Consider the following 15,669-nt stretch of genomic DNA (forward strand, 5'->3'; position numbering starts at 1 on the left):
AATGAATTTACTTAATGACTAAAACAGAAATGTAAAAATATTTTATTGAGAATATCTCATAGTTACAATCAGTCCATGAATAATAATAGGCAAAATGTTAAGTTGAAAACATCATTAAATTCAGTCTTACAAAAAAAGATGAAGTTACAAAATCACTGCTGATTCTTTAACTGTATTGTCATTACTCTGATTCGCTAAGTGTGTAATTTCAAAGTTGATTCTTTCATCTCATTTTCTGGGAACACATTTTTAAGTGACCGACAAAAATCAGCAACTCCCACAAAATCCTCCAAATCAACTCAGACATCATTGTTTGCAGACGTTGATGATTTTAAATATAAATCTGAAAAAAATCTATTTTGGACAAAGCAGCATTGTTTTTTTAAAGCTTTGATTTGAACGGCTCACAGGGACTCATGGCAGAGTAGTGAGAGATGAGTCGATCAGCTTCTCTCCACCCAGTGAGTAGAGCTCCATGGACGGTGGAGTAGTAGTAGGGATGGGTAGCCTCTCCAGCAAACAACACCTGCAGGGGCTGAGACACACCCAATCCTCAGAAACAGGACTCTTAAACAATTATGTGTAAGCTTACGTGTACACATTGGTGTTTGAGCATGTCACAAGTACCTGTGACTGTGATCCCCTCGCAGGCAAGGGCTCCATCATGTTTTCCAAGTCCTGCTCTGAACAGCCTTTTCCAGGGTAACTGTAGGACCCACATGTCCAGGGGTCATGAAACCACTGGGAGTGCAGGACTCTCCTTGGGGTGATGGTAGGGTTCCCTAAACACACACAGTTGGTCTATGAATGCGGACAGCAACGTATGTTGAAATGACAAAATAGCGCACTCATTTAGACTCACCTGTAAATCTACGAACAAGCTGTGTGACGGCATGTGCGACCTCCTGTTCAGACAGTGTCTCCATATACTCTGACTCGTGCCCAGCTATCCAGCCACAGAGAACATGGCCAAACCTGTTTATCCACAGACAGGACAGTATTCTTAATGAATGAATAGCAATCAGTATAATTTATTATGAAGTAAATACAACATGAACGAGCCAGACAAGCATCACGGATGTTCACCTTTCAGTGGGTTTGAGCACAGTGAAGCCAAACAACTTCTTTATCCAGGATCTCTGTACATCAGGCACCTGGTCCACAATAGCCTCCTGTAGCAGGACAATAAATATAACAGACCGTTCAAGTGTCCATGTGTGGCAACATTTTTGAGTCTGATGTAAAACAAGTGTAATCCTGTTAAATCAAAAATATTCAAGCATTTATAGTCAACCTGTGAAATTAAATGTGACACTTACATTGATGGACTATAAGATCTCACCTCATCTTCCCATACAAGGTAGATGACCTCACAGTCTGCGTCCCACCACGGTGAGTCAAACTCAACATATATTTTATTGTTTGTTCCAAAACCGAGTCTCTGGACGGAGTGCAGCTTGTGTAGAGGGAGAGGAGGCTGGAACAGAGTTGAATGGTGCTTCTTCAGGTATCCTGGCAACACAACAACGCAACCACTAGCACAAGTTCAAGTTCAGTTAGAGAATCAAACCAAACAGTAGTAATTAGTACGTTTACATAAAAAAAACAAATAACGATAATTTGAATAATTTTTTACCAGGCAAATTTATCAACTGCATGAAAGATGAAGTGCTTAATGATATGGTTCATGCTCTTGGCAACATTGTTGAAAATGTTAACAGTGCGATACACCCATTGTCCACCCAAACTATTATCTTTCCTGACTAGACCTTATGCAAGGTCATTGTGTGTGTGTGCACAGACTCTGATTGAAAGCTAATAAAACACAGTAGAACAAAAGGGCTATTAACAAAATGTAGGACTAAAGAGTAATTTAGTGTTTGTGTATGTACACGTATGGTCATACCTAGAGGCACTGTGACAATAACGTGATCAGCTGCGATTTTCTCCCCATCATCACACTCAATGGACACATGGTCGTTTCTCGTCTCTGAGTTGCTCCAGTGGACACAGCGGACAGGTCGACTGTAGGTCACTGCACCACCGGGGAGTTCCGACACCAGGTTTCTGATTAGACCTTCATAGCCGCTGCACGGGAAAGGAAGTACTTTTTAGAATTGAAGTACTTAGGTACTGTAATATCGTTATCATTTTTTAGAATGGTGGTTTTACTTCTACTCAGTGCTGTTAGGTTTGTTAGTTTGACCAGGGCTCTCTCAGAAATTACATGTAAGATTCTCTAAGTGTCATAATCTACTAATCTCAAAAAACTTTTTTTTTCCTGGACCAACTTCTAAAACACATTACAATCTGCTTGTTTATCTTTATTACATGTCCTGCTTTTGTTTACTGGTCAGATGAGCACTTTTACTTATTCAATTATGAATATTTAAATGTAGGAACTAATGATTGAATGACATGAATTATTGGAACAAAGGTTAATTTCTGCACTTGATGCATGCAGTGTTGGAGTACGAACCCTGGGAATGTACAGTCTAGTCCAGGCAGAGTCTTGTAAAGGCCAAAGGCCCCCAGGCCCACCTCATCCAAGCTGTGAGCCCCGTTCACGCAGCACTCCACCTTCAACATGCTGCTGACCACACACCACTGCAGAAATCTGGTGTTTGCGTCGATATCATTCCATTTCTCCGTTGCGCGTCGTTGCACCTGCGTCAGGCAACAAGCGACAAAACCAACTCTTCATTGTTGCAAGATGCACGTTACAATCAAGACATATGAGAAGTTCCAGCCACTTCTGAAAAACACACATATCCAGAATTACTGTTTAAATCACTGAAGAAAGGAAAAAGCCTTTCCTACCTCTGACCGTATGAATTGTCCCACACTGGCCCAGGGTTCTCCTCCTTGACTCTGAAATTGTGAACTTTCGTTGAGTAGCTCAGCAAACATCTCCAGAGCCGGAGAGATGTCCTCAGGATTCAGCTTCCGACCTGCACGGAAGCATCACATAACCCACAGAATACAGATTAGGAAAAATATATTATTAGCTTTAACAACTCATATCACTTCACTTACAGTACAGAAGGTAATTAATAACCAGACACTGGCTTACGTGTGTCATTAAACACAATAATGCCAACATTTTCCAAGCATTGCTGTAATTCATTTTAGCTGGCTCTATTCTACTCAAAGGCCAATTTGATCCTGATGATACTTGTAACGTGTCATTCCAGTTTCTGCAAAAGAGAATAATTAGTGTGAGAGGACAGTACACATCTCAAATAACCCTCAGGGACTCAGTCTCAGGAAGAAGATTCAATATTTAACCAGCATTCTGTGGCATGTGTATCTGTAAAACTATTCTTATCTGAACTCACTAAAGTGCTCCGTCTACAGTGGAATACACAATAAAATGGCTATATACAGCATGGTAAAACTGTTCTTATCTAAACTCAATAAAGTGCTCCGTTTACAGTGGAATACACAATAAAATGACTATATACAGCATGGTACGTCACTGCACCCTGCCCTGCAGCCAGGGTGGCACAAGATGTCAAATAAAATCTGCTTCTCCTCTGTATTATATTTTTGCCTTGATTTTGTTTTGGTTTTTTTTGCAGATAACTTCTACAGACATCAGATAAACATTTAAATCAGAAAATGACCAAAGTACAAGCCAACAAAAAACATTAATTTACTATGACGATATAATAATCTACTCATTGCATACCATCTTTTGAGTGCAAAACAAAATGCAATAGAACCCTGGCAGAAAAGGGCAGGAACAAAATAAATAGAAATAAAATATAAACAAAAAAAAAGGATTATGTCATGCCATGAAGTTTCACCGTATTATTATTAACAAATGTGTAAGAATGGTTGATTCAACTCGACCGTTCTTTCATGTTGTTCTATGCAAGAGGTCAGTCTTATGATTTCTAACCTGAACTGCTGAAGATGTTGGGAACCCAGGGGGGGTGTCCTCCAACGTCCGTGGCCTGGTTTTCTGGGGTGAGGGCCTCTGGACCCAGAAGCCCGTACTGCTGGGCCAAACAAAACACTGGGTTCTCCTTGCATGGTCCATGGATCCAGTTCGCCCCTATTTCAACAATACTATCGCCTACGGACAAAAACATTTTTTGTGAGTTTGCAGAAAACAAAGTGGTTATTGCTGTTTGTTAGTGATAGGGTCATTTAAAGGGAATGAGCCTTGCATCATTATATCTTGCACTTATCAGTTAGTCACATGACGTACAGCACACAGCTAGGTCTGGTTTAAGAACAACAGTTTTTAAAAGCAAGTGAAAAGATCTCTGAGTCTGAGACTAAAAAAAGAACATCAAAATTATGATATTACGTCAAAATTTAGTTTGAAGACGATTCTTTAACAAAGTAGTAAACACATGATATGGTCAGCATCTCATCTCGAGCTCTGATTTAAAAGGCCACAATTTTGATCAATCAATCAAAATGTTTACTTGATTTTGTTAGCTGTATCATTTCATCCTTTTTGGCATCATCTCACGGATTGACAAACCGTCTGCAAATCTTTAAACCAAACTGATAAGTGAATGACCTCCTGACAGGTGACTCAAAATCTTCTGGTTTTAATCTCCTATTCATAAACATCTTCTGACCTCGGTGTTTTTTTGGCCTTTTGACCAATGGACACCTTTCACATTTTATTGGTCGTGCGACAGATTTGATCAAATGAATCGATCATAAGAGTAATTTAAGTCAGTTAATAACAACACCACTTCCCCCGTGGATTAAACTGTTGCTACAGAGCTGACAGTTGCTATGGACAGATGAAAATAAACGATTCCAGCGTTACAATACGAGGATAGTTTTTTGCGTACGATTGCGTACCCTCTTGTTTTTTGGCGTCTTGGGCTTTCCATACTCACCAAACGTCCCCGTTTTTATTCTTCCCCCGCTTCTTGCAGTCGCTTCAAGTATCCGCACATGTTGAAATCCGGCTTTAACGAGCCTGTGAGCCGCTGCTACACCTGATATCCCGCAGCCTATTATAACTATCTTACAGTTTTTACTCATTTCCATCGCTGGTTCACACTCGTAACACAGCCAGTTAAGCACCAACACACTCAGTGAACTGTCATCGTGGTTGTCAACTCATCACGTGTCTTCCGGTCGAGAGTTTCAAAATAAAATACGTTTTTGGAATAGCAGGAAGAGTCGTTAATATTTCAAGTCGGCGCGTGTGGTTGAACCATCGAGCCTCACTTATAAACTGTAAAGGTCAAGCTTCTTTATCCCAGAATCCTCACTAGTCTAACTACACGAAAGCAAAATAATAATAATAATAACCCAAAATAAGCTAATTATCATGCTAACTAATTATGCATACACGTGTGTAAATAAAGATGAATCCCAAAAAAGTTTTTTTTCTGTATACATACTATATATATAGCATATGTACAGAATAATTTTTGGTACCCCTTATCTGGTCCCCAAAATGAGCTTTCATTTGTCCATTGTATTGTTGTACCATTGTTTGACCATCGTTCACTTACAGCATGGAAAAGTGGAAGACAAGTTAAACAATTTCAGATTACTATATTATTGCTGTTGTTAGCTGTTGTTTGTGTTGACATTTTCCTGATCCAAAAGAGTAATCCACAGAGTCACTATTGCACTCCCATAACATTGTCAGACTTATAATGGACAGCAAAATATGAATAAATACATTATTAAATCAATCAATCAATCAATCAATCAATCAATACAATTGATGTACCACAATCAGAGGTATGGTGTTTTTATTCCTTCTATCATTTTTCTTTCGTAATCAAAATCCAGTGCAAATGCAACTTGACAGCTGACAGAAAAGTGGACATACAGGCAAAAAAACATAAAACCTCCAGCCAAGGCTGAAGCAGGCACTTGGGAACTGGTGGGGGAGTAGTGAGCGATGAGCCGGTCAGCTTCTCTCCGCCCACTGAGAAGAGCTCCATGGACGGTGGAGTAGTGGTAGGGATGAGTGGCCTCTCCAGCGAACAACACCTGCAGAGGCTGACACACGCAAGTGGTTAGACCTGAGATACATTTCATATATTGTTGGTCAGTGTATATTCATTATGTCAGCTGAAGGCCTCAGAGGTACTGGATGTGACGTACCTGGAATGCAAAACAAAAAAACAGTCTTAAGCAAAAGTTTTGCCAACGTAGCTGCCTGGGCTACTGACTTTCAGTGAGACTAATGCTAATAGATGACATTTCACCACTGCCTTTGACAGTTACTCAATATGGCTATAATATGGCTATAAATCTGAAAGGTTACTACTGGGTCCCTTCAGGTTTGTGGTTTTTCTCCCAGTGATTTTGTAGCTGCAGGCTTCTCCTGCTATAACTGCATACTCACTTCTCACGTCAGTTGGTCCAAATGTTGACCGGTTTTGTTGCCTTCATGCTCTTCTCCTTTCAATGTGTGTCATCTTAGCTCCTTCAGCCATAACATTAAAGTGCAAAGCTAAGTCCAATGTAGTACTGGTGTCAATGTGATCATATGCTGCTGCTGTTATGCAGAATCACCAGATTATTTTATTACAAAGGAAGAGAACCGTGTAGTAGAGCCATTCAAATGCTCTGTGTGACTGGATCTTTTCTGCCCCCACAAAAATATATAGAGATTTTTGGTAGTTTTAGTTAGTAGTCAATGTACTCTACAAAAAGGTTCTAAACCATCGGTTTTCTGTAGATCTCCTGCTGCCATATTGTGTGTTTGAGTGTGCACCAAACATATTCATCTGTGCACCTGAGACTGTGATCCCTTCAAGGGCAGGGGCTCCATCATGTTCTCCAGGTCCTGTGCTGAACTTCCAACTGCTGCGTGACTGTAAGATCCACATGTCCAGGGGTCATGAAACCACCGGGAGCATGAGATTCTCCTCGGCGTGATGGTAGGGTTTCCTAAAAGGGAAAGTTATGCTGAGAGGGAGCATCCACAAATGACCAACTTTACAATCAGTTTCCATGGTATAAAAAATGTTATGGATCGAATTGTCAAAACAGCATTGTGAAAATTAACATATTGAAATCCTCTAAGTACCACAACAAAATTAAGGCCAAATTATCCAGCAACTACTGTAATACCTCCTCAATTAAGGCCCCAAAAAAATGACAACAAGATACTGAAAATCCTCAAGCCATACTTCGGCCCTCAAGGCTGTAATACTCACATATATCAGTAGATAGATCAAAAATGGAGACAGATATTCTTACAATTACAGTGTGTTTGCAATGTATGGTTTTGCCAACAGTTGGCACCGAATCGAATGCCACATTGCTTCCTAAACCAAAAGGCGTTATCCAGTTTAAAGTTTACAAACTGGCTAGTCAAGTCTTATCTGCCATAAGCTGTAACATGTTATTGGTAAATTGCAACGATTACCAGCTTTCAACATGTGAATACTGTTTTGGTCCATTGTAACATTGTGTCGTTGTGAACAATGTGACTGAGATGAAAAAAAAAAGGATTTGGGAAATATTTATAATTAGCATCAATATTAGTATCACTACTCTCGTCAATCATCCGTCTATGATGTGTTATAGATTTTTCAAGAAAACACACACACAAACCCGGCTGCGACTTACCAGTGAATGTACGGACGAGCTCCGTGATGGAACGTCTGACCTCCTGCCCACTGAGTGTCTCCATATACTCCGACTCATGCCCAGCAATCCAGCCACAGAGAACATGGCTGTTCCTGAGAGTTTAACCAAAGTTAGAAGGAAGAGTCACATGGCTGTATCGCTCTCTGACTCTTATGATCTATAATTGAACCTTGTGCTTCTTTTATCGTTCAGGTGTTTGTCATGTTACTAACCTTTCAGACGGTGGGAGCACAGTGAAAGATGCCATCTTTCGTATCCATAATTTGCTTATATCTGACACTTGGTCTGAAGGGTCCTTCTAAAGACACACAGGGTGTAAAATAAACATTTTATGTGCGTCTGATTTGAAATAAAATAAAGTATGAATGCCCATCCATAATGTAAAATGGTTCATATATATATAGCCTATGTTCCAGCAGATTAGTGCATTGGGTCAAAGTTCTAATCGTGCTGGTGAAGAAATCCTGGAGGCCTGGCATTTATGGGTGCCCATTTGCAAACTATCATTGAACACTTAGACATATTCTGTCATGCTAAACAACCTTTAGAAACTGGTTCTGTGCATGCTTGTAAATTATTCTGTGGTTCACGAACCCACAACAGACCTCATCTTCCCATAGCAAGTAAATGATCTCACAGTCAGGATCCCACCAAGGTGATTCAAACTCCACAAATATTTTGTTGCATGTTCCGAATCCCAGTTTCTGGATTGAGTGCAGCTTGTTTGCCGGGAGAGGAGGACAGAACAGTGTCGAGTGGTGCTTCTTAAGGTATCCTGAACGACGACAACAAAAACGAATTAATTGGATAAATGTGTGTGTGTATGTGCGTGTGTGCGTGCGTGTGTGTGACATGAAAATAACTTTGAAAATACACCATTTATGCTGAGGTAACTCCTTTTGATATCTGGTTATATTAGGCCATTGTGGGTTTATCAGATAATTAGTTTACCAGAATTAGCTCAAAACATTTGACATTCCTATCTTATTTTATTCAGTTACTAGTTAGTAACTGAAGCAAGAAATATATAATGTCACATACGCACTGTTCATGTATATTGATAATAAAAGGGACAAATTAAAATAGAAATATTGTCCAACTCTACTGTATAGCCAGAATATCAAGTGGCCCTCAACCAATAAATCATCAAATTTAGCAGAAGTCGCCTAATTTACAATCAGTACAATATGTGAGCAGAAGGCTACCTAGAGGTATTGTGACAATAACGTGATCAGCAGCCACCCTCTCCCCATCATCACACTCAACCGTCACCGCGTTTACTCCACTCCCTGTGTCGTTCCAGTGGACACAGCGCACAGGCTGATTGTAAGACACTGAACCACTGGGGAGCTCCGACATCAACTTCTCGATTAGGCCTTCGAAGCCACTGCAACAAAAAGGCATGACTAAGATTTAGTTGGAAGCCCATTTCACAGCCCTCCAATGCAAGATACTAGTCTATGTCAATAAGACTCTGTAACAGCATCCTGAGGTTCATTCATTGCTTCCTGGTAAAATATATTTTAATTAACAAAACGGTAGTCACGGTAAAACAGAGCCAAGATCCCCCTGAAGCAGGAGCTGTGTCCAACATCATTACTTTATTCAATATTCCAGTGTGGAACAAAAAAGTAGTGTCAAAGTCATTGACAATACTTTTAACAAATGCACGATGCAATAGCCGGGTAGCCTAATGTGTTCACATTCATAATGAACTTGAGCTGATGTACAGATCATTTATTCAAAACATTTTTTTTCTAGGCTGTTGTTTTATATGTGACCATTCTCACTGCAAATTAATGAAAAGGGTGTGCTTGAATTGACACTCACTCTAATGGTGCGTTCACTGAACGCGGCAAGATTTACTCGCGTCACTCACGTTGGCCCTAGCCCTGGACCCAGACCAATTCTGGGAGCTAATTTCAATATCATCACAGGCATCTCGTCTCTGCAAGCTCTAGTCTGTTGACATTTTTGCTTCGCTCAAAAGGCGTCACATGATTGGTTGCATTCACTGGTTGTAGATCTATGCAGTTGCTTCCGGGGGCATTTTGGTCTGGGTCCGTTGGTAACGCCTCTTGGAAATCCAAAATGAACAGAGCGGTCCCAGACTACTACGAGTATTAATTTGGTTTTGCCAGGCTACGTCGGGCCCAGCACGAGTCTTTCCTGTAGCCATAAATATGTTAACATCCTTTACTTTGTAAATTATTTTGTTTGGGACGCTGGAGCACAAACCATGGCAATGTGCAGTCGAGTCCTATTAGATTCTTGAACGCAGCATATCCCACCAGGTCCACGTCACCCATGCTATTAGTCGCACCGTCACAGCACTCCACCTTCAACATGGTGCTGATCGCACACAGAAGAAGCTCCCTGGTGGTTTTGTTCTTATCTTTCCACCTCTCTGCTGCTTGCTTGGGTGCCTGCACAAAATACCAAACACTCACACGAAGCACACATGTAGCAAAAATCGGTATACATTCTTCAGTTCATCATCAGGAATTTCTCAAGTCTTAGCACCAGGAAAATATGTTTGGCCATTGGAAGTCAGTGTACCTCTGATCGTATGAAATGCCCTATGCTGGCCCACTGTGTTTCTTCTTGATTTGTAACTTGTGAAATATCCTTCAGTAGCTCAACAAACATCTCCTTAGCAGGATTCATTTGTTCAGCCCTCAGCTTCTGACCTGCACATCGCCCACAGAAATATAAAACAATAATCACAATAACAATTTTGTTTTGTTTTACACATGCACAGGACACATTATATTTGTTATTATGTAATGTGCCAATCCACTCATAGCCAGGTAACAATAGTGAAATATGAAGAATGATTTGTTAAACAGGCTGGTGACATGTTGTGTTTTGACATCAGGGGACCTGAACTGCTGAACCAGTTGGGCACCCAGGGAGGTCGTTCCCCAACATCCATGGCCCGGTTTTCCTCAGTGAGGGCCTCTGGATTGAGGAGGCCATAGTCACGAGCCAAACAAAACACTGGGTTCTCCTCAGATGCACCATGGATGTAACATGCACCGATCTCTGTAATGGTATTACCTAAAGAGGGAAAACATGTCTGTGTGATTTCACCTAAGGGTTCTCAAGGGTGGTAGTAATTTGGTTGGCTGGTGGTCTCACATGCAATCACAAAATGGAAGAGCAACTGCAGCTGAGCCATTCCGACGCATGGGTGTCATTTCCATCCCCAGGTCATTAAATATATAAATATGCAGGAAAAATAACAATAAACGACCTTCATCAATTTGCAAAATTAAGAAAAAATAAATAAAATAATCTAAAACACTGAAAAATGGCATTTGTTCCGTGTCCCCGCTCTCCAACACTACACTTCACCATGCAATGTTTTTTTTCCAAATTATTGTCTGCTTGTTGTATTCTTTTTAAAGGAATCCATTATATTTTAGTCAATATACAAATTGCTGTCATGTCCCCTGTTTTTCATTCAGTCCTCTAATACATTCCCTCCTCTGAAAAATTTGGAACATTCCACGCACTCCAACAGGAACTCACATCTGAATCTTCATCTTATTTGTTTTATCAGAATTTTTCTATGATTTTGTGACTAAGAGCTACAGATGCAACAAAAAGAAAAGTACAAGAAACAAGTCCTGCCTATGAATAAGGATAATGAGACTCTGTGTACAAAAGTAAACAAACAGAAGAAAAAAAACTGGAAAGGCAAATCATTCGGTGCAAATCAAATCACAAAGAACAGGCTGCAACAACAGGCTCAAATCTCTGGGTTTTTCAAAGAAAATACTGAGAAATGGAAAGTTAGCTATGTGTCCAACGGAAGCTGAACAACAGAGTTGTGGATGACTAAGTGAGCAGAGTGAGAGCTTCCTACTTAAGGAATGATGAGTCGCATTAAAGCAGGAAACAAGCGGACCATCACTCAGAGGAAAAACCAAAACATTTGCGGATGAAATTCTTGGCTGAAGAAGAAAGATCAATTTCTTGCTCTGTCTCCTGTTGCTTTGACTGTTGTGGGTTGTTCATCCAACTCGGGAAACATGTACGTGCAAGAAAATGTGGGCTTTCTCATTCAGAAGTCGCACCACTTGAAATATTATTAATATGGATGACCTTGTGAAAGCCATCACATGACACAGAAAACACATGTACAGCGATTGTTCTGAATACAAGGCCCTCACTTGCCCAGTCTCTTGCCAGTATACTGTAGAGTCAAGTGACTTATCTCCAGTGCGCAATAGTGGATAAGGCGTACGAAGATCACCCCAATGAAACATCTAGGGTCTCAATCAAATTGGAGTTCCAGTCCACACAAGAAGAACTGCTGGATAATCTGAACCAGCAGCTGCGTAGGTTTAAGGGGCAGTCTTATAATATCACTAAATCTACACAGTGCAAAAGGCTTGAAAGCACATCAATGCTTAATAAATGGTGACTTTTCAGAAGACAATCTCTGTACATACAGTGCTGAAATACAGACAGGCCACTTCGGAGAATCCCACCAGCAGATGGAACATTGCACATGGGTTTGGTTTATGTGCACACTACCGCCCGCACTCTGTTCTTCTGCACAGCGTCCCCCTCCAGACAAAAAGGCCCACCAGCTATCTGGCAGCACTTGTCACCAGTGCTTGATTACATGCAGAGTGTATATCCAAAGGTCACTATATACGATCCATCTTTAAAAGGGAAAGATATTCTTGTTGCCGCAGAGCTGTTTTCTGTACAACAATCAATTAGATTTGCCTCCAATTCCTTCCACTAAGAGGAGGCACATAGAGGATGCATCAGGAATAACTGAAACTTGCTTGTGTATGCAAAGCATTTCACCTTCAGCCAATGACAGACAGCTCCTATGGCCTCCAACGGTCACAGTCATTCAGTGGCAAAGTCCTGACGATGTCTGGAAATGATGGGTGCTCAAGTATAACTGTAACCTGGAGCCATCACACATACAAGCGAAAGACATGTTGAGGTCTGTTGTAAGACCAAGATTAAGGACAACAGGTTTTTCTAGCATGCCCGTAAAGACTCGTTTGGGGACATTGTGTTCTACATTCCACATCTGACACCAGCCACAGATCAAAGGTTAAAGAAATCTGGGCAAAAAGAGAGGAGTTTGTTTTCATTCATTTACTGCAGCTAAATCATCACTAGATCTTTACAGTAAAAGGAAAAGACACAAAAAACTAACTTGCGTACATATACATTTCTAATCTAATTATAATTTGTAAAAAGGGAAAACAAAGGAAGCAGCAGACATGCATGTAAACGTGCTTCTTAAACGACATGTTTTGCACTTATATTAAAAAATACACATTTTGAATAGTCATATGTAGGTTATTCCCATAGACACCCATTGGGTGGAATGGCCCACCTGATACACAATACATAATGCTCCTCACCCAACATCCCTGTCTTTAATCTTCCCCCGCTTCTTGTGGTCGCTTCAAGTATCCGCACATGGAATCCAGCTTTAATGAGCCTGTGAGCCGCTGTAATACCTGCAATTCCACATCCTATTATGACAACCACCTTTGGGTCCGCACTGACGGCCATACTCACTACGCGTAGAAGTGGGAAAAATGCTGAAATGCAAAGAAAGGAAACTTGCAAAAAGGAACTAATGAAAAAAAGAAGACTTGCTGCTACCAGTTCAGCAGCAAACAGTGAGTGGCACAGCCGGTTACAGAAGTCTGGCAAAAGTTTACGGCCAGGGGCGGAGCAGCGACATAAGAAGTGTGGTGGTTATGAGCGTCCGGAGCAGAATAAAGTACTTCAGATTCTGGTAAGATGAGGGGAAACCTTGAAACCAATTATATTTTTCACATAGGAAAAGTAATATTTATATAATAGATAGCTTGAAGTTCTGAAAATGAACACCAACACATGATTAATACAAAAACAAAACTGGAAGGGTGTTCGAAGAGCACATACCACGCCAAGGCCAAACTGAAAAAAAAGATTCCTGCATCATGCCCATTTATCTGGATCTGCTCCAAAACTTGATCAAACTTGACCAAAAGTTTTTCATGTGCATGCATACGGGCAACTATGTCTTGTTTCTTTGGTGACCTCCTCAGTGAAAAGTGAAGTCAGGTTTCAGTTATTAATTACCTATGAGAATGACACCCTTGTCTATCCCGGCTATTATCTGTATCAAAGAGTAAAAATGGGCAAATGCACGGGACGTTTGTGGTAATAGCATAAGTATGATTTTGTCAACTTCAACATTTCTTGTGGTAATATAGTCCCAGTTGTGGCCAATGAAGTGTTATTGGTGAAATTAGTGTTATTGAACTTGATGTTTTTGTATGTTGCATGAAGATGGATGTGGAAATATTTTTCTGCTGGTTTCAGAGATGTTGGTATAGCCGCAGGCTATGTTTGGGATTAATTGGACTGAATCTGCCCTTAGGTACTGTCACTAATCAAATACACTTCAACAAATCAACCCCACACCGTCCATTTGCCATTTGGCCATATTGTATTTCTACAACCACACACACGTTTACAAGAGGAAAAAAAAGCCACCGGCAGTTATTGTGGGAGAAACCAGAGGGAGCTGCTACCCACTCCATGGACAACTAGTATACCAACCCTGAGGCTCCTGGCACCACGCTGACGCAAGGCTGTTTGTTTGTTTCTTATGGAGATATGGAGATGTTTTTGACCTACTGAGAAAACAGGTCCCCATTTTTAAACAATTACAGATAATTACAAAACGTAACTACAACAGAGAGAAATGGCTTTATTCTATACACAAACCACCCGTAGATGTGGATTATAACCTACCTGGTCATTTTTTACCTGTTGAAATACCTTTATAGGGCCAGTAAAACCAGTAACATACGGTTTTACAAAAAGTGATCGCAGCCAGGCTGTCAGTGGTGGATGAATAAATGCTTTTTAAGGGATTTAAATGACCTTACTGTGTTTTTCCACACAAATTAGTGTGTAGCTCTACTCTCTCCTGCTGTCTCTGTGTCTGTCTCTCCTAAAAAAAACGGAATCACAGATAAACAGAGGGGGGCAAACAACTTTTTTTTAAACAGACGGGAATTTCAGTTTTAAGCAAACATTACTAGAGAATGGCCTCAGTGTTCATAGGTGATAAGAACCAGAATATAAAAATCATCAGCCTGAGGAGTTGAGTTGGAAAGTAATGAGTGTATATGACAGATTATAGTATATGCTTGTGTAATAAGTAATATATAGAATCATATGTTGACTCCACATGCTGCAAGAACACACACACGCATCCAGACACACACACACACACACACACACACCATTTCAGGGTTACAGGGCTGAGATCTCAGTCATGTGATTTAAGTGATTACTCAAAACTTGTACACAGTGAGTGATTAGTGTTTCACCCAATATAGAGATGGCCACCTGACTGTAGGTCAGTGTATGAGGTCAACGTCCGTCCACAAAATACTACAACAGTTTTGCTGTTTGTGAAACTGTGGGAAAAGGGAAGCGCCCTCCTCTCTCAAGATACCTCCATTGTGTAATGTTGCTATGTTCACACACACACACACACACACACACACACACACATGAGCTTGTACCGCACACTGACTGAGAGAGAGAAAAAAAATGCTTAACTTGAAGAACCTCAGTTGACATGCAGAAGTAGACTAATGGAGGGGGGCCCACTGTGCCTGTTGTTGCACCGTTGTGTTTACACCGCGCGTCGTTAAAAATATCATCACGATTACATTACAACCATATATCACGCCATGTGAGTTACCATTAAGTTCACTATATTATTATTATTACCATTGGTGAAACAAAAACAAATATTGGCCCTGGTGAGTCTATTATATTTAGATTTATTCTGTGGGAGGATGAAGACAAGCAGTCTCAAGAAGTGAGCTAATGTTTTTGTGGTTTTGTAAAACCGTTCACCTTTCACTAATACCTACCACATCTTTTTATTGTGGTTGTTATTAATCCATCTAATGTGACCATCTGTGCTTGTGCAACCTCTGTGCAACTACCAACCCCCACCCCACCCCTTCAGTAACCCCGACATATAGCTTGAGTACAATCTGGTTGCTCATTGAA

The 15,669-nt window shown here is 40.6% G+C and overlaps 2 protein-coding genes across 6 annotated transcripts; both read right to left on the minus strand.

Annotated features, from left to right (window-relative positions):
• Window positions 1-26: 26 nt before the first annotated feature.
• LOC118284107 (peroxisomal N(1)-acetyl-spermine/spermidine oxidase) lies at window positions 27-5,111 on the minus strand. Its single transcript, XM_035606757.2, has 10 exons — window positions 4,869-5,111; window positions 3,905-4,081; window positions 2,821-2,951; window positions 2,480-2,667; window positions 1,907-2,088; window positions 1,343-1,512; window positions 1,087-1,172; window positions 863-975; window positions 628-782; window positions 27-535 (listed from the first exon to the last, which is right to left on the minus strand). Exons 1-10 carry the CDS (start codon window positions 5,020-5,022, stop codon window positions 383-385), a joined length of 1,509 nt encoding a protein of 502 aa, XP_035462650.2. The 5' UTR covers window positions 5,023-5,111; the 3' UTR covers window positions 27-382.
• Window positions 5,112-5,716: 605 nt separating this feature from the next.
• LOC118283923 (peroxisomal N(1)-acetyl-spermine/spermidine oxidase-like) lies at window positions 5,717-15,614 on the minus strand. 5 transcript variants are annotated; one of them, XM_047335146.1, is made up of 11 exons: window positions 12,999-13,126; window positions 12,424-12,530; window positions 10,480-10,656; window positions 10,156-10,286; window positions 9,835-10,022; window positions 8,802-8,983; window positions 8,202-8,371; window positions 7,809-7,894; window positions 7,576-7,688; window positions 6,737-6,891; window positions 5,717-5,994 (listed from the first exon to the last, which is right to left on the minus strand). In XM_047335146.1, exons 2-11 carry the CDS (start codon window positions 12,470-12,472, stop codon window positions 5,725-5,727), a joined length of 1,521 nt encoding a protein of 506 aa, XP_047191102.1. In that variant the 5' UTR covers window positions 12,473-12,530; window positions 12,999-13,126; the 3' UTR covers window positions 5,717-5,724. The 5 variants fall into 5 exon arrangements, with proteins under 5 accessions (XP_047191102.1, XP_047191101.1, XP_035462265.2 ...); XM_047335145.1 differs by lacking the exon at window positions 12,424-12,530 and having other exon boundaries at window positions 8,234-8,371; window positions 8,869-8,983; window positions 12,999-15,614; XM_035606372.2 differs by lacking the exon at window positions 12,424-12,530 and having other exon boundaries at window positions 12,999-15,610.
• Between the last annotated feature and the right edge of the window lie 55 nt (window positions 15,615-15,669).

The sequence above is a fragment of the Scophthalmus maximus genome, chromosome 10 (genome assembly GCF_022379125.1).
Source record: "Scophthalmus maximus strain ysfricsl-2021 chromosome 10, ASM2237912v1, whole genome shotgun sequence".
NCBI classification, from domain to species: domain Eukaryota; kingdom Metazoa; phylum Chordata; class Actinopteri; order Pleuronectiformes; family Scophthalmidae; genus Scophthalmus; species Scophthalmus maximus.